The sequence below is a fragment of the Leopardus geoffroyi genome, chromosome E2 (assembly GCF_018350155.1).
Source record: "Leopardus geoffroyi isolate Oge1 chromosome E2, O.geoffroyi_Oge1_pat1.0, whole genome shotgun sequence".
Lineage (NCBI taxonomy): Eukaryota > Metazoa > Chordata > Mammalia > Carnivora > Felidae > Leopardus > Leopardus geoffroyi.
The window spans coordinates 579,470-597,852 of record NC_059335.1 but is presented as its reverse complement, the minus strand read 5'-3'; the positions used below and the strand labels follow the sequence as shown (position 1 = coordinate 597,852).

The 18,383-nt window shown below is 50.7% G+C and overlaps 2 protein-coding genes across 8 annotated transcripts in view; both read left to right on the top strand.

The window, feature by feature from the left end:
* LOC123577934 (zinc finger and SCAN domain-containing protein 1-like) overlaps positions 1 to 16,450 on the top strand; it is a 20,935-nt gene extending 4,485 nt beyond the window's left edge. For 6 of the 7 annotated variants that reach the window (XM_045440386.1, XM_045440388.1, XM_045440385.1 and 3 more), the window contains 2 exons: positions 5,664 to 5,743; positions 12,320 to 12,745. In XM_045440386.1, the coding sequence (XP_045296342.1) occupies positions 5,664 to 5,743; positions 12,320 to 12,652 (413 nt within the window). In that variant the 3' untranslated portion in view covers positions 12,653 to 12,745. Of the gene's footprint in view, positions 1 to 5,663; positions 5,744 to 12,319 lie in introns of all 7 variants that reach the window. The other variant, XM_045440390.1, reaches the window with a different exon arrangement.
* LOC123577938 (zinc finger and SCAN domain-containing protein 1-like) lies at positions 13,402 to 18,383 on the top strand. The gene has a single exon (XM_045440399.1). The coding sequence runs from the start codon at positions 13,402 to 13,404 to the stop codon at positions 13,903 to 13,905; it is 504 nt and encodes a 167-aa protein (XP_045296355.1). The 3' UTR covers positions 13,906 to 18,383.

Here is an 18,383-nt window from a genome sequence, read left to right as displayed (position 1 = left end):
GCAGGGGGATCGTGTACATGTTTTGCACAAGTTGTGGTCCTGTGGACAGTGAGGTAGTTGGAGCAGCAGGTGGCTGGGCATAAGAAGGCGTTTCTCCCTGCTGCGTGAATGCCTGGAAGTCAGGGACATGGGCAGGTGGCATCTGCATGCTGCTGTCTCAAGATTAGGCTTCATTCCTTGGGTGGGGAACCTCCCAGAGGGTAGCGAGTGGGAAGGAACAGGAAGAGATGCACACTGAGGATGAGATGTGCCCAGGGGCTGGCTGGGGCAGGGCTGTGGACAGGGTGCCTAAAGCCCAGATGAAATCCAGTGGGAGCCTGACTCTCTTTCCTGTGAGTGGTCCTCTCCAGTCGCTGTGGCCCAAATGCAGGGTGAAGACAGAGCCAATATTTCCATTCAAAGTTCCTGATGGCTGGTGTCTGGAAAAATATCTGAACAGGTCTCTTCTCATTTAGTCCATAGCTGTCCCTCCCAGCCGTGAACCTGGGTACCCAGGAATGTTGCGCCCACTGCAGCCTGTTTATTGACAGTGATGCTCTCAGGCACAAGAGGGAGAGCCCTGGGAGAGAGAGCACACGCCTGGGGCTCTGCTTTTATTGGAGGGAGGCTGTCTAGGGTCTTAGAAATATACTCTCTATTGGCTAATTTAAAGCAGAAGAGTGGTAATTAGAGCGTGAGAAAGGAGAACTAGGTCACCCAAACCGTCAGTTATCTGGACTACCCAGGGCTTTCCGAAAGAGGGACCTCCATGACTGGGGGCTGCCCAATTCCTTATCTGCTTTTTTGCTGGAAGCTGTGTCATACAGCTGCAAATATGTTTATTCCAGATGGATGTATTTGAAATGGTTGCCTCAGCAATCAAAAGTTTAATGACTCTCCACAACCATCATCCTACCTTCTGTTCACACAGAAGCAGAGGGAGCTGTCAGCTCCTATGCCAACCCTGCAGCAGTTCTGACCCCAGATCCTGTCCTGGCTGGGTGCTCTGATCACCTGCCTCCAGGGCCTTCCCTCCTTACAGTCCGCAGCCTTGACCCTCACTGGACCCAGGGGTAGCCAGCTCATCTTCAAGGCCTGGCTCAGACATCCATCCCTCTGAGAGGCTGCCCTGCAAGATGCCACTCATGTTCTTCGGGGTCCTTACCCCTCTGCGATGTTTCTAGGGTTTATCCTTTCCCTGCATGTGTCCTAGTTCTCTGTCCTAGTTTATGTGAGCTTTATGAGAGCAAGAGCTCTGCATCCACCATCAGGTGGTTCCTGGGCAGTGGGCAATACCAGACACCTAGTGGGTGCACAGCCAATCCAGGAGGGGAAAAGGCAGGTGAACAGAAACAGCAGGAAGATCCAAGGATGGGCCTTTGGCAACCACCAGGCACTGTTTGGGTATATTGTATGAAGTAAGGGTCCAACTTTATTCTTTTGCACGTGGATTACCAGTAGTCCCAGCACCACTGTTAAAAAGACTCCTTTTCCCCACTGAATGGTCCTGGTACATTTGTGACAAATCAATTGGCCGTAGATTCTTAGTTCTGGACTCTCTTAGTTCTGGACTCTCTTAGTTCTGGACTCTCAATTCCTTTCCATTCTACAAGTCTGTCTTTATGCCAAATTTGTCTTGTAGCAAATTTTGAAAATTGTAGTAAATTTTGAAATCAAGAGGTATGTGTCTTCCAACTTTGTCCTATTTTAGGGCTGTTTTGGCTATTCTGGGTCCCCGGCAATTTTATATAAAATTTAGGACCAGCTTTTTATTTCTGCAAAGAAGGAAAAAAGGCTGTTGGGGTATTTATAGGGATTACATTGGACCTGTAGATCACTAAATAATTTTGCTATCTTAATAATATTAAATTTTCTAATCCACGAACACAGAATGTGTTTAATAATAATAATAAATAATCATGTTATTTTTTCTTTAATTCCTTTCAGCAGTTTTCCGGATTTCAATGTATAAGTCTTGTGTCTCCCAGGCTAAATTTATTCCTAAGTATTTTATTCTTTTTGAGTCTATAAGTGGAACTGATTCTTATTATAAATGAAATTTCCTTAGTTTCCTTTTGGGGTTGTTCACTGGTGTTTATAGAAACACACTAATTTTTATGTGTTGATATTGTGTCCTGTAACTTTGCTGAGTTCACTAATTAGCTCATGCCATCTGTGAATACAGATAGTTTTTCTTCTTCTTTTCCAATTTATTTTTATTTTTTTTTTTTTAAGATTTTATTTTTAAGAAGTCTCTGCATCGAACGCAGGGCTCAAACTCACAACCCCCAGATCAAGAGTCACACACTCCACCCATTGAGCCAGCCAGGCACCCCTTCCTCTCCAATTTAGATGCCTTTTTTTTTTCTTTTTGCTGCCTAATTGCTCTGGCTAGAACTTCCAGTACAATGTTCAATAGAAGTGGTAAAAGCAAACATACTTGCCTCATTCTTGATTGGCGGTAAGCTTTCAGTCCCTCAAAATTATGATGCTGTATCATGAAAGGGTCCTGGCTTACATCAAATGCTTTCTCCTCGTCAATTGAGATGATCATGTGATCTATTAATATGGTGCAGTACGAAGCTTGATTTTGATATGTGGAACCACATGAGAGTTTGATTATAGCATGTCTCAGTGTGGGTCTCTTTGAGTTCATCCTACTGGAGTTTGTTCAGCTTCTTGAATGTGTAGATTCATGTATTGTATCTATTTTAGGAAGTTTCCAGCCATTATTTTTAAAAATATTTTCACTCTCTTTTGATCTTCTCCTTCTGGGATTCCCACTATATGTCTGTTGGTATGTTTTATGGTGTTCCCACAAGTCCCTTAGGCCCTGTTCATTTTTCTTCTCCTCAAACTGTACAATTTTAATTGGCCTATCTTCAAGTTTACTGATCCTTTTCTCTGCCAGCTTAAATCTGCTGTTGAACCTCTCTAGCAAATTTTTCATTTTAGTTCTTATACTCTGCTCCAGAATTTCTATTTGGTTCCTTTTTATAGTTTCTCCTTATTGATATCCTTTATTTGTTGAGAACACAATTCCCCTGATTTTTGATAGCTCTTTGTTTATGTATTCCTTTAGCTCTTTGAAGGTATTTAAGGCAGTTGATTTCAAATCTTTGTCTAGTTAAGTCCAATGTCTGGGCTTCCTCGAGGATAGTTTCCATTAGTTTCTTTTATTCTTGTGAATGAGATATACTTTCTTGGTCCTTTGTATGCTTCTTAATTTGTTGTTGGGAACTGGGCATTTTTAGTATTTGATAATATAATGTGATAACTCTGGATATCAGATTCTCTTCCCTCTCCAGGGCCTGTTTATGCTTATTGTGGATTTAATTGTTTATTTTGATAACTTCTTTAAACTATTTTTGAACTATCTTTGTAAAAACTACATTCTTTGTTGTGTGTGCTCACTAAAGTTTCTGTTTCACGAATTTAGTGGTTAGCTAGTGATGTGACAGAGATTTCCTTAAATGCCTGGAGCCAACAAAACAAAACTCTCCTGGTTTTTGTTGGGTGGCTCTGAGTTGAGGTCCTCCTTCGATGCTTAGCCACTCCATTTACAACTATCTTTAAGTCTTCACTTCCCAGTTAGTGGGGCCTAAAGACCAACCAGAGATGAAAGCTTGGGATCTTCTCATGTTTCCTACCATGTGTTTAGCCCTGAGCGTATGCATGGCCTGCTAGGCTCTCTAGTAAAGTCCTTATTCCTACACGTACCTCTTTCTCCAGACTCTTCTTTCAGGGGACTAGTATGTCAGGTTGTGACTAGTATGTGCCTTTAAATGCTTTTGGCAAATGCTGTTCAGGAGGCCACTCCAGTCCTGAGGGTTCTGAGAGGGCATAAGGAAGGCAACCTCCTGAATCAATCCCTCAGAGAGTCACCAGACAGGTCAAAACACGCAAATGCAATTCTTTGGGAACAAGATATGTCCTGCCCCCTGTGGCTTCAGCAAGCCACACCAATAATATGGATTGCCATCCCCACAGCCCCTTTTAGCTGGGGAGTGGGGTTGGTAGGCAGGTAAGTAAAAATGCCACAAAACCTTCTAGTTGAAATTCAATAGCTTCTTTCTTCATTAAGCATTCCCTCATCCTTGTAAGTTGTTGTTGTTGTTGTTGTTGTTTTTAATCAAATTCAAGTTCCCAAAAAGTTAAGTCTGGAAGTTTTTGCCAGCTTAATTGTTGCTTAATTGTGGATGCTTAATTGTGGAGGGATTGACTTTGGGAGCTCCCTACTCTGCCGTTTTTTGGTAACGTTACCTTCCTGTTTGCTTTTTAAAAATAATCATGTTATTGAAACATAATTTCCATACCATATAATTCACCCACTTAAAAATACACAATTCAGTGATTTTTCATATATTCACAGAGTTGTGCAACCATTATCACCATCTAATTCCAAAACATTTTACTCCCTCCAAAAGTAAACCTCAGACCATTAGCAGTCACTCCCCATTCTCTTCTCCCCCCTAATCTAATCTACTTTTTGTCTTTATGGATTTGTCTGTTCTGTACATTTCATATAAATGAAATCACACAATATGTGGCCTTTTGTGTCTGGCTTCTTTCACTTAGCATAAGGTTTTCAAGATTCATCCGTGTTGTAAAATGTATCAGTACTTCATTTTTTTTTTTTTTTATGGCTGAATAATACCCCATTGTAGGGATATACCACAGTTTGTTTCTCCATTTATCAGCTGATGGACATTTGGGTTGTTTCCACTTTGGGGCTATGATGAACAATCCTGCTATGAGCATTCACATACAGATACTTGTGTGGACATACTTTCATCTCCCTTGGGAACACACCTAAGGAGGAGAAGTGCTAGGTCCTATGGTAACTCTATGTATAACTTTTTGAGGAACTGCCAAATTGCTTTCCAAAACTACAGTTTGCTTTTATATGACACATTTTGAGCCTATAAAACTATGGAAAGTATTATAATGAACACCTGTGTAACTGCCATGAAGCCATCTCAGAGCCTAACCTGCTGAAAGGCAGCTTGATTTGAAGAAATGACACACTGTGGAGTTCACTGGATCCTCATGTCCCCTCACATTCCCCTCAACCCTACTCTCCCTGTTGCTCCAGAGGCAAAGCCCTGAATCTCTCATTGCATGTGCATGTTGGTACTTTGTCCTCTTCTTTTGTATCCATAACAGTGTATGGCTCCGTTTCCCAAGTCCGAAACCTTCTATAAATGGTGTACCTTCTGCTAACTGTTATTCTGCCCTGGCTTTTGTCCCTCTACAATGTGTTTTGTGGTAGATCCAAGGGGGCTCTGCTTCAACCGTCTTTGCTACCTGACCACATTCCACCTCATAAAGATTTCTGTCCAGGCTTTTCATGTTAGTGCTACAGGATATGTCCTCTTCATGGGCCTCTCAGGAGCACACATGGGCATGGAGTGTTGGGTGAGAAGACCTGTCCTCGGCTGCCTCTGGGATCACCATGGCATGCCTGGCAGCCGTGGAAAGGTCTGGAGCAGGGGGTGGGGTGGGGCTGCATTTAGAAGCTTGTTGGAAGGATGGAGGCAGTGACACACTATTGCTCTTACCTTGGCCTCACTGGGGGTCTTCAGAGATGTTCCTGGGATGTGTTGCCCTCCTGGTGCAGGAAACCTGGGGGATTTGGGGGCTCTGGGCCCACAAGCCTCTCACCATCCCTTTCTCCCACCCAGTTCTGGTATCTCTCACCGACCACCAGGACGGGAGCATCAGCGAGGAGGAAGACGGGAAGAACCAGAAAGACCCATGCCAGGTGAGCCCAGGGCCCCTGGCTCCATGCTCCTACATTCCCAGGGCACCACGGGCATCAGTGCTGTGACAGGCTTAAGGACATCCCACCCAAGCTCTATGCAAGGCTGTCCCCAACACTCCCAAGAAGCCTGAACTCCACACCTCTAAGTGGTCCCACAAATCCCAAAACCTGCTGGGGCTCAATGCCGGGCCAAATACAGTAAAATAGGGCTGTGCTTTGCTGCAGACATCACAGACACCATCTTCATCCCCCTCCACTTGGGCCCTCATCCAGTCCTTTCCCAGACACGAGCCAGATGCCGTAGCCCATGACTACATGCTGGGCAGTCGAGAGATTTCTGGTGCTACCACTCCCAAGTGCCGGCACATAGGTGCCTGGGGGCCCTGGCCTGGGTCCCATCTGTGTTACTCTCTGTAGTAGTCTTATACCAGAAAGCCCTGTGGATTCTTGGAGGAGCCGGGAAAGACTCTGAGAGGGTGTCCCTCGCAGCGAGATCTGCTCCTGCAAAGGCCCCAAGTGAGAGTGGACCTGGGATCAAGTGTGTGTCAGGGACCCAGGGAAACTCGGTGTGGCTGGCACTCACCGAGTGATGGGGACAGGCCTCCAGCAGGGACCGGAGTGATTAAAACCGGGTGGGGAGGGGGGCATGGGGGAGCAGGGAAGACCATGTAGATTTGTTAACAGGTAAAGCACAAAAGAAACAAAAGCCAAACCACATTTCCTTCCCCCGGCACCAGATTCACAGCACCTTGCTCTCACCTCCTGTCACCTCTGTGACCTCACCCTTTCCGAGACCACAGGCCCCTCTGTCTCTCACTGATCTGGCCCTCTTTGAAATGTTAACCCTCCGTGCGAAACCCCTGTCAGGATCTTCATCCCCTGCAGGTGGCTGTCAGCCTGGGTGTCCATGAGGCCTCCTGCCTTTCGTACAGGGTCGTGTGGCCCCCCTCATTCATGATCCATACCGCCATCTTCCCCTCCCCAGCCCCTCTACACCATTCACAAGCAACCTGGAAGCATCTTTGGCTTCCTTGTGTTCTCTGTGTCCATGCTCAGAGAGAAAAAGGACAGGAGTCATGTGCTTACCTTTTAAAAATGGGAATATCACAATGAGTACATTTGGAAGATGGAAGATCACTAGCCATCAGGGAAATGCAAATTAAAACCACGGTGAGACATCATTACACACCTGCTGGAATGGTTAAAGTAGAAAGAGGGACGGCACCAAGTGCTGGCAAGGATGTGGAAAAACTGGAACTGTTTCATTGCTGGTAGGCATGGAAAATGGAAAAATGGTTGGATTGTTTCTTATAAAGTTAAGTATATACATGACATATAGACCCAGCCATCCCCCTCCTGGGACTGGGTGTTTACCCAAATGAAACAAAAACTCATGTTCCTACAAAAACCTGTACACAAATATTCATAGCATTTGTTTGTAATAGCCCCAAACTGGAAACAACCTACATGTCCCTGTGATTGGATAAACACTCACTTATCCTGCACACCATGGGATACTACTCAGCAACATAATGGAAGAAACTCTTGATTCACACACAACTTGGACGGATCTGAAGGGCACTATGCTATCAAAACAGTTCATCTCAATAGGTACATACTATGCAATCCCATTTATATGACAATCTTGAAAAGACAAAATGATAGCCACAGAGAACAGATCAGTGGACACCAGGCAGGAGTTCTGGGTTGACGAAACGTGTGACTATATGGGGGCAGCACGAGGGAGTTTTCCCCAGGTGGTGGGACCATTCTGGTCCTGACTGTGGTAGTAGTTTCATGAATCTATATATGTGTTAAAATTCGCACCTGCATATGAACATGTGTGCATACACACGCATACATACATACACGCACGCACACACACACACATACACACAACAATTTTATACAATTAAGTAAAATTAAGATAAGTTAAATGAAAGAACCATTAAAAATGAGAATATTTCCCTTCAAGCCAAAGTCCCGTCCCTTGTGTATCCCCAGAGACCACCCCACTCATGCTACTGGGGTCTAGCATCATTTTGAGGTTTGATTTGCATGGCTGGTTTTTTGAAGGACCCACCAGTCTGTATTTTGTTTCTTCTCTGGCCACTATGTTCTTCTGCCTGGAGACCGTTTTCATTCTTTAGTTAATTAACAACAACAAAAGAAAGACATCTAAACGAAAACATGAGACAAAAGATGAATAATCCACCCACCCTCAGCAGAAGAGCCCATCCTACCAAAGAAACATGTGTACCTTTGTAGACATCACCGGCAGATCATCCCCGCCCTTGAACTCACCTGTGTGAGTTTCTCTCTCTGACCTGCTATGGCTGAGGGGGAAAAAAAGAGTTATTAGTTGTCTTGTTTTAGGCTTGCAGGAGGAAATATCTTTTTTGTTTATTTCTTTTTCTTTATTTGAGAGGGGAGAGGAGAGACTGAGAGAAAGGGAGAGAGTAAATCCCAAGCAGGCTCCATGCTCAGCACGTGGAGCCCTACTTAGGGCTCAATCTCACGACCAGGAGATCACGACCTGAGCCGAAACCAAGAGTCAGACACTTAACCGACTGAGCCACCCAGGCACCCTAGAAATATATTTTCAAGTATCTTTTTGTAAAACTTTTTATCGTGGAAAACTTCAAACACACACCGTGTGGCAGGATGAATAATGACTCCACCAACCCCCTTGGCCCCACCAAATGTCCATGTCCTCATCCTTGGGACCTGGGAATGTTACCATAGGTGGCAAAAGGGACTTTGCAGGTGATTAAGTATGGAATGTGAGCAGAGGAGATTATCCTGGACTATCTGAGTGGATTCTAAATGTAATCACGAGTGTACTTAAAAGAGGGAGGCAGAAGGAGGTTTAACAACAGGAGACAGGGCAGTGGCCTGTGCACAGAGGTAGTGAAAATGGAGGAACGGCCATAAAACAAAGAATGTGGATGTGTCTAGAAGCTGAGAAAAGTCCAGGGAACAGACCATCCCTGGAGAGCCTTCAGAAGGAATGAGCCTTGGCCAACTCTAACTTTAGCCCAGAGAAACTGATTTCTGGCCTCCAGAGCTGTGAGAGAAATCTGTGTTGTTTTCAGCCGCTAAGTTTGTCATGATTTGTTACAGCAGCCATAGGAAATCAATACACACTGCATACACCAAAGTAGAGAGGACAATGAACCCAGGGTCGTGCTAGGAATTTCGTGGGTCCTAAGAATTTTTGCCCCATAAAAATCATATCAAAGTTATATTCATGAGCTTCCACAAAATAGTAAGAGTTATATTTTATGACCATTTGGTATAAAGATGAATATATTCCAGGCTGGAATAGTTGCTATGTTCATTTTGTGTATGTGTCAGCTTTTAAAAGAAATTAAAACATTATCATGAGAAACCCCTTTCTCCAAAAAGTTTCATGGGCTCTGGGCATTATATTTCTGGCACATGACAGATAAGTCAGCCCCAGATGGGCCACAAGTGCCTGACACATAGCCAGATGTGTTGATGAAAATCCCTTTTCTATCCTGAATTCTCCCCTTGGAAATCACACACATGCTCACACCCCATCTCCATGCACTGCAATTAGGGTCTGGGCTTCAAGGACTTTTTTGTTCCCCCCAACTGTATCTATAACATCTTTTTCTTTTTAATTTTTAATTGATATAACTGATGTGTAACATCAATTAATATGTATCAGGTGTACAACATAATGATTCAATATATGTATATATTGCAAAATGATCAACTACAATAAGTCCAGTTAACATCCATCACCACACGGTTACCATTTTTTTTCTTGTGATGAGGACTTTTAAGATTCACTCTTAGCAACTTTTAAATCTACAATATATTATCAACTATAATCTCCAATCCGTATGTTACAGCCCCAGGAATTACCTTTTTTATAACTGGAAGTTTGTACCTTTTGACCCCTTCATCTATTTTGTCCCACCCCACCCCTGGCAAGTCTTTTTTAGACATAAACCCAGCTCTGCTTCCTCAACTAACGCCATTAATAATAATCCGTCAACAGCAGTAAATAGCTGGTTGGCATTCACATATCCCATTGTTCTTATTTTCTTTTTCTTGGCTGGTTAGATGACAAATGTGGGCCCTCACATCTCACTCATTGCCCAACACTGTCCCTGGAATGACCAGACCCCAGGGCCAACAGGACTTTGGGGACATTTTTGTGTTTGGAGATATAGAGAAGGCCCAGAAATATCCCGTTTTTTTGTGCCTGGCCCAGGTCTGTATATCTGCAGACATCTCTGCATGGCAACCTAAGCTTCCAAGCCAGGCGGACTAATATGCCCTAGCACGCCCCCACCAGCGCGCGCGCGCACACACACGCATCCTGGGCTTTCTCTCTCACTTAACCCCTCCACCATCCATGGTCATGGCCTCGGCCAGAGGAGGCAGGACTGGCAGAAGCTGAAGGTCTCTGGTGGTTGGGGTACCAGGAAGAAGAGGGAGAGGAATTCCTGCCTACTCCCTTGCAGATGGCAGCCTCTCTGGTGACTGTTATAGAATTCAATAAATGTTGTTTTATAATCAAAACTAGTATTTAGCAAGAGACAGAAAATCAATAATTCAGCCAAACACATTATCCATATATTCTCAGCCTGAAAGTGAAGAATCTTATACCTTAATTCCCTCCCACTGCACCCTGTCCTCAGCTCCCTCCCTCCGTGAGCCTCCAGCACCTATCAGTCCCGTCTGGGCCTCTGGGAAGCCTTAGAACCCTGCACCTGCACTCCAGCACCCTGGGAGGGTAGGTTGAGAGAAGCAGAAAGCAGAGACCAACCAAAGACAGGCCTTTCCAACATGGGCTTGACCTCCTGTCTGCTTCTCACTTCTTGTTGGTCCCAATGCACTTTCTCGAATATTGTTCATTTGTATTGAGGGATAGCACTGTGCTCTTTCTCTAGCCACAAAGCCTGAATGACCCAGCCACTGCAGTGGAAGTTTGCAAAGCCCTTGCCAGGTGCCTAGCTCTGAGCAAGTCGCGCAGATATCCCCTTTGAGACCCAGAGAGGAAAAGCTCCCAGGGCCATACAGCAAGTGGAGCCAGAGCCTGGATGAAAGTTTCAGATTCTCACTATTCAGTGGCAAGCACTGATATCACTTTGTGTGGGATCTGTGTACCCATTGGCGGGATGGGTGACAGGAGTGCTTTGGTGACAGATGAGACCTAGAGCCCCACTGCTGCTCACCACCCTCGGTGGGGGGGTGCGCTTGTTCTCAGGGACAGTGCAGCTGTGAGGAACAGTTCAGAACCCCATAAGTGATATTGACCTGACTCCATACATAGGACTCTTCTTAATGCCACCTTGTTGCCATGAAATTGTCAATGGTTTTCAAGTGAGGGTGTATTAGTTAGGGTTTTCCACAGAAACAAATCCAGAAGGATTTATATAGACATACAGAGAGATTTACTGTTGCTTCTTGGCCTTTTGGCGAAGATTAAGTGCAGAGAGATTTACTATAAGGAACTGGCTCACACGATTATGAAGGCCAAGAAGTCCCTGATCTTCTGGTGGGGATTCCATCTCAAGTCCAAAGGTCTGAGGACCAGAGGAGTCCCAGTCTGAGTCCAAAGGCCAATAATCAAGGTGGGGTCCAATATCTGAGGGCAGAAGGTGGCTGTCCCAGCTCAAGCAGAGAGCATAAAGGCACCCTTCTGCCTTCGTGTTCAACTTGGGCCCTCAAAGGATTGGGTGATGTTCACCCACATTGGTGAGGATGACCTTTACTCAGACTACTAGTATAAATGCTGGTCTTCCCTGGAGACATCCCCACAGATACCAGGAATGATGTTTTACCAGCGATCAGGTCATCCCTTAGCCTAGTCACATTGACACAGAACTGGACACATAGAACACATCACAAAGGAGCCTTGTATTTCCATTTTGCAAGGGGGGGGGGTGTCTCAAATTATGTCCTAGTAACAGCCCTCTGGGAATGTGCATTTGGGATGTTAAAATTAAATAAAAAAGGAAACCAGATCTGAACATTCCCTGAGCAGACAAAGCCACTTAAAGCCACAGTAAGTGAAACTTAATTTAGTGTGTTCTGCAAAACAAGTGAATTATAATCTGGGCCACCTTGTGCAAATGCCTCTGGCGGTTATTAAAGAAACTTAGGTCATCTTCCTAAATGCAGTGTAAGAATAATCACTTTGAGTCAACCCCTGCCACTGGAAAACCCTAGTATTACCTATTACAAAGGTAATAACTGTCACCAAAAAAGTTAAAATGCCTTCCTCACTTTCACTGTATAAGCCTCCAAACTTCCTATCAATCTTGGATTTGAAAGCTCTCAGTTCACAGACTACTCCTATATGCACAATAAACTGTTACTAACTACTATTTATTGGTTTGGTGGCTTTTTTTTTTTTTTGGCACCTTTTTTGGGGGGAGGCAGTGGCTTTAGTTTCACTATTCCTGGATTTTTGAAAGGAGACAATGGTGTCTGTCCCTCTGCTGTGGTGGCACTGGGTGATGGCTCTCTGGTGGCTGCTCCAAGCTGTGGGTGGCATGGGGCAGTTGCTGAATGGGACTGTGTTTGCCATTCCAGGCATCGGAGCTGGGGCTCCCCCAGGAGGGCGAGTGGCTGCAGCCTGCCCAGCCCCAGCGGAGTCCCCACACCAGGGCGGGGGCCGAGGCATCCTGCACCCTGGGCTCACTCGGTGAGTGTTTGGGTCCTACAGCAATCCTGAGGACTGGGGCCTGGCAAGGGTTAGACTTTGCTGATGGCAGTGTTGGGGGTGGGGGGGGAGCTTTGGTGATTAACTCTATACCTCCTCCAGATTGTGCACACCAACAGTGGGGACTGATATTGGCACCCCCTGCCCCAACAGCTACTCAAACGTTTCCACCCCTTGACCAGGGCTTCAGCCTCCCAGCATGAAGGCAGACAGACTGAGGATGCTGCAGCATGGGGTCCCTTCAGCAGCCTGCCCAGGTGAGGACAAGGGGGCCCCGGGGCTGTGGGATCTGCCCCCAACCCCACGTGCCCCTTTATCTTAAGAGAGGGAAAGATGCAAAACAAGAAGGCTCTACTGAGTACCAGCAGCTGGCTGCCTGCCCTTCTCTGCAGCCCTTGGGGGGCAGGGGCGGGGAGGCAGTGCGGCCTCCAGCCTCTGTCCCTTCACTAACAACCCTTTTCCCTTACCCTCCCCAGGCCTGGGCTGCTTGCCTGTGAAGCCTAGTGTCTGGGATGAGCCTCCCTGTGGGCAGGTCCGGGACAGAGCCCTGGAAAACAGGCACTGTCTCCCCAGGCTGGCCCAGGACACTCCCCAGGCCGAAGGGAGTGCCCGGCAGGCAGGGGCTGCCCCCAGGGACACTGTGCTTCAGGGCGCTGGGGGCCAAGGGCCTGCTCCAGAGAAGCCCCTGCACCCGCGCCCTCAGCCCAGCCTGGTTGCAGACCTCACCCTCCCAAGTGCTCAGAGCAGTAGTCCCCAAAAGGGACTTGGGGACCGTGATGCCAGCAGCACCCACCTGCCCTTACTCAAAGACACCAAAGCCTCCCCCGAAGAGTCAGGGCGACCGGCTGTTGCCCCCTCCTCCGGGAGCTCAGCGGCGCCGCCAGTCCCCCCAGGGACGCGGCCCTTCGCGTGCGCCGAATGCGGGGAGGTCTTCACCTGGGTCACCCACTTCATGGAGCACCAAAAGCGCCACCTGGAAGAGGGGCCCTTCTCGTGTCCCGAGTGCGGCAAAACCTTCCTGCACGCCTCTGTCCTGGGGGAGCATCGGAAGATCCACCTGCTGGAGCCGCTGCCCAAGAGGCCCCGCCGGAGCGGGGGCGAGGAGCCAGGAGAGGCCGACCCCCAGGAAGCGGCAGGGCAGGCCCAGGACTCGGATGGAGGCCGGCGCGGGGAGCCCTCCGGCCGCGGGGAGCCCTCGGGTCTCGGGGAGCCCTCCGGCCGCGGGGAGCCCTCCGGTCTCGAGGAGCCCTCCGGTCTCGGGGAGCCCTCCGCCCGCGGGGAGCCTTCCGGCCGCCGGGAGCCTTCGGGCCGCCGCGAGACCTCAGGCCGCCGCGAGCCCTCGGGCCGCCGCGAGCCCTCCGGTCGCGAGCGGCCCTTCGAGTGCGGCGTCTGCGGGAAGGCCTTCCCCTGGATGGTCCACCTCCTCGACCACCAGAAGCTGCACGCCACGCAGTGAGCGGACGTGCGTCCCGGGTGACAGCGACCCCCCGGCGGGCTCGTCCCGCGGGGCGACCCGGGACCCACCGCGTCCCCCCCCTCCCCGGTGACAGCGACCCTCGGTGGGCTCATCCTGCGGGGCGAACCGGGACCCGCTTCCCTGCCGCCGTGTCCCCCGGATGACAGCGACCCTCGCGGACTCGTCCTGCGGGGCGACCCCGGACCCGCCGCGTCTCTGGGTGTCGCCGCGCCTGCCTCTTACCCCGAGTGACAGCGACCTTCGGCGGACTCGTCCTGCGGGGCGGCCCGGGAGCCGCCGCCCCGTTCTCCAGGTAACAGCGACCTTCGGCGGACACATACTGCGGGACGACCCCAGAACCGGGCGCGCCTGCCGCTTACCCCGAGTGACAGCAATCACCGAAGGGCTAGTCCTGCGGAGCGACCCGGGACCCGCCACCCCCGCCGCCGCGTTCCCCGGGTGACAGCGACCCCTGGCGGACTCGTCCTGCAGGCGACTCGGGACACGCCACGTCTCTGGGTGTCGCCGCGCCTGCCGCTTACCCCGAGTGACAGCGACCCACGAAGGGCTCGTCCTGCGGGGCGACCCGGAACCTACCGCGTCTCCCGGGTGTCGCCGCGCCTGCCGCTTACCCCGGGTGACAACGAACCTCTGCGAACTCGTCCAGCGGAGTGACCTGGGACCCGCCATCCCCGCCGCCGCGTCCCCCGGGTGACAGCGACCCCTGGCGGACTCGTCCTGCAGGCAGCCCAGGAACCACCTTGTGTCTGGGTGTCGCCGCGCCTGCCCCGTTCCCCGGGTGACAGCGACCCCGGGTGTTCGTCCTGCGGGGTGACCTGGGACCCACCGCGTCTCCCGGGTGTCGCCGCGCCTACCGCTTACCCGGGTGCCAGCGACCCTCTGCGAACTCGTCCAGCGGAGGGACCTGGGACCCGCCATCCCCGCCGCCGCGTCCCCCGGGTGACAGCGACCCCTGGCGGACGCGTCCAGCAGGCAACCCAGGACCCGCCGCGTCTCTGGGTGTCGCCGCGCCTGCCCCGTTCCCCAGGTGACAGTGGCCCCCGGGTGTTCGTCCTGCGGGACGACCCGGGACCCACCGCATCCCCCGGGCGTCCCCGCACCTGCCGCTTAACCCGAGTGACAGCGACCCACGAAGGGCTCGTCCTGTGGGGCGACCCGCGACCCACCGCGTCTCCCGGGTGTCGCCGCGCCTGCCGCTTACCCCGGGTGACAACGACCCTCTGCGAACTAGTCCAGCGGAGCGACCCAGGACCTGCCACCCCCGCCGCCGCATCCCTCGGGTAACAGCGACCTCCGGTGGACTCGTCCTACAGGTCACCCGGGACCCGCCGCCTCTCTGGGTGTTGCCGCGCCTGCCACTTACCCCAGGTGACAGTGACCCCCCCCCCCGGGGGGCTCGTCCTGTGGGACGACAGGACACCCACCTTATCTCCCGGGTGTCGCCGCACCTGCCGCTTACCTAACCGAATGACAGCGACCACCGAAGGGCTCGTCTAGCTGAACAACCTGGGACCAGCCACCCCCGCCACCGCGTTCCCCGGGCGACAGCGACCCCTGGCGGACTCATCCTGCAGGCGACCCGGGACCCGCCGCTTGTCTGGGTGTCGCCACGCCTGCCGCGTTCCTTGGGCGACAGCGACCCCCAGCGCCGCGCTCAGCTGGGCAGTCCGCCGTCTGTGTTCCGCAGGCGACAGAAGAGGAGCTTCGCCAGCGCCAGTTCCAGGAGCTTTTCCGGGGGGCGCCCTTCACCTGCCGGCCCTCCTGCACTCCCGGGAAGGCCACCTCCTGCCCTCACAGACCCTGGGAGCCTGGCACAAACGCAGGGCTCTTCTATGTGGTCTTTCCCTTTCCTCTTCTTCTTCTTCTTTTTTGTTTTTGTTTTTGTCCCAGCCCACCTTTTCCTTTTTCACTCTTTTTTTATGATAAAGTACACACAACTTAAAACGTGCCATTTTAACTACTCATAACGCACAATTCGATGGCATTAAGTACATGCATAGGGTCGTGCAACCCATGTATTCTGGTACATTTTCATCACTCCCAAAATGGGTTCCCCGTACCCACTAGCAGTCACTTCCCACCTCCCCTCTCTCAGCCCTTGACACCTACTAATCTGCTTGCTTTCTGGAAGATTTTAGGCAGGATTTTTAGGACTGACCAAAACTGACCTGCACACGTTTCCGTTTGACTCACAGAATGACCTTTGTGTTTTTGTTTCTTTTAAAGATAAATGCAAACATTTTTCAAACCATACACGTCACATAAAAATCTGGCATTATGGTCACCCTGGATCTCCCCAGAGCAGGTGTTGGATCACCCAGGTGCCTCAGTTCACCCCACCACTGCTGGGGATGGCCCACGTGCATCTGGATTCAGCCGGACATCCGTCCCTACCCCTTCATCGCTGGGCACCACTTGCCCCCATGCCAACAAAAGCCTTACAAGTGTCTTTTTTTTTTGAACTTGGATAGTGTTGGATTGACTCTGACCCCACATAAGCAGAGACCTTCTCCTTTTAATCATCCATAAGTCGCCTTTCAACTGGAAAACTCTTCTGGACCTGCCCCGCCCAGCCCACTGCTGCTTCTCGACCAAGCTGCCTCCTTCCTGCACCCATCCGTAGCCTGTGTCCCCTGGCACCTTCCCGGGCCATGCAGGTCCCTCTGCTGCCTTCGCGCTATTTGCTGCACTTGCCTTCTTGGAGCTCTCTCTAGCTGGGCCTCCGGACCTTGTTCTTGCCTCGCTACAGCATCCTGGCTTATCCTCACTGAGGGCTTCTGGCTCTACTCCATGCCTTAATTTCTTGTGAGCTTCAGCTCCCTTCCCAAGCACCTTCTCTCTCATCCTGCTGAGGCGGAGTTTCTTCTTCGAAGCTCAGGTGGCAAGGGGGGGGTAGAGGGTCTTGACCCCACAGTCAGCCTGAGTCTTCAGGTACAGCACACACGATGGACAGGATTATCCAGTGTCCCCACTGGTTGGTGAGCAGGAGTTTATTCCAATGCAGTTTCCATTCCGATCCCCTTAAGTCAGAGGCATGTTCATAGCTCTCTGGGATGGAGCACGATTGCAGGAGAGAGTGGGGGCTGCTGCCAGCAAGGCATCAGTCAGACCCCTAACTGCCATGCCCCCCCCCCCCAGCCATCCTTGCGTGAATTCTCCGAAGATGTCTGCCTCGGCATCCCACGGACCAACGGCCCTCCAGTGACATCTGCCTGGTGTCCCTCAGTCCTCCACCTGAGCTTGTCCAAAGAACCCTAGTGCGAAAGAAAACCAACGGCCTCCCCTATGCCGTCTCTCCACCCTCCAAGGCCCCAAGCTTGCCCTGTTCCAGTTTCTCCTCTGCCCTGAACCGTGCCCGCCTCCCTGTCTCTCTTCTATCGTCTTTTCTCCATCTTTGGATGCCTGCAGCTGTGTCTAGGCGAACTCTGCCTCCAGTCCACTCCCCTCCATCCCATCCAATACCCACGGCCAGCAAGATCCTTCTGAAACAGACACTCTGAGATGACATCAAGCCCAGCAGACCAGTTCCTTCGAATCTCTTCCCACGTCAGTAGCTCTTGGCACTGGGGTGGTGGAGGCTGGCCTCCTGTGCCCACTCAGTTCCTGCTTGTCTCCACAATGACTCCTATGCGGGGCCTCCTCACCTCCTCGAGGGATGCCTCCTCTGCTTAGAAAAGTCTCCACTGCAGCATTTTACCAGCACCCGGCCCAGAGCAGCCCTTCGTGAGTGAGAATGGGTGAATGGTAACCAAATGAGTACGTGAGCTGCAGCCGCTGCCAAGACCCCACCGCAGGGCTGCAGTAATCAGCCAAGGAAGCCTTACCTGGACCTCTGAGGAGGGGAGCTGGCAGCACCGTGGAAGGCTCCCCTCAACACCCTCTGCCTTGGCTGACAGGGGCAAGGATGTGGCCCAGGGCCCTGGGCCTGGAGAGTCGCTCCTCCGAATCCCGATTCACCAAAGCCGCCAAACTGAGTTAATTGCCCGGCCTGCCTAGTCCCAAGATGCTGCTCAAGCTGTAGTGAGATAGAGCACCGGCCCCTCTCTTCTCTTTCTCCTCACTCCTTGCATGCTTGGCTCACCCTGTGCCTTCCTCTGCCAGCGTCCCCTGCAAGACCCCAACACCTGCCCACTAGGACGCTTCCCAGGCTCGTCTGTCCTCCAGCTCTTGTCACAGAGCATCTGCTGGGCCAGGCACTGGGTGCTGTGATGCAGCGCAAATCCTCATCATCTCACGCTCCAGGGAACCAGAGGAAAACAGACCACCCTCCTTCCCGCTGAAGCCAGGACCTCTGGGAGGAGAAGAGGCCTGGGCACTGCTAGGTTCTGAGGCTCCCGAAAGGATTTTTTGTTTAAAGGATGAAATATATCCACAAGGATAGATGCTGTAATATATTTAAATGTGTATGTCAAACAATCTAACAAAATTAGAGTGTAATGAAGTTGTGCTATCCATAA

Bases quoted from the DNA above. Each gene is read 5' to 3' on its own strand.
- LOC123577938 (XM_045440399.1), top strand. From the start codon at position 13,402: ATGGAGCACCAAAAGCGCCACCTGGAAGAGGGGCCCTTCTCGTGTCCC.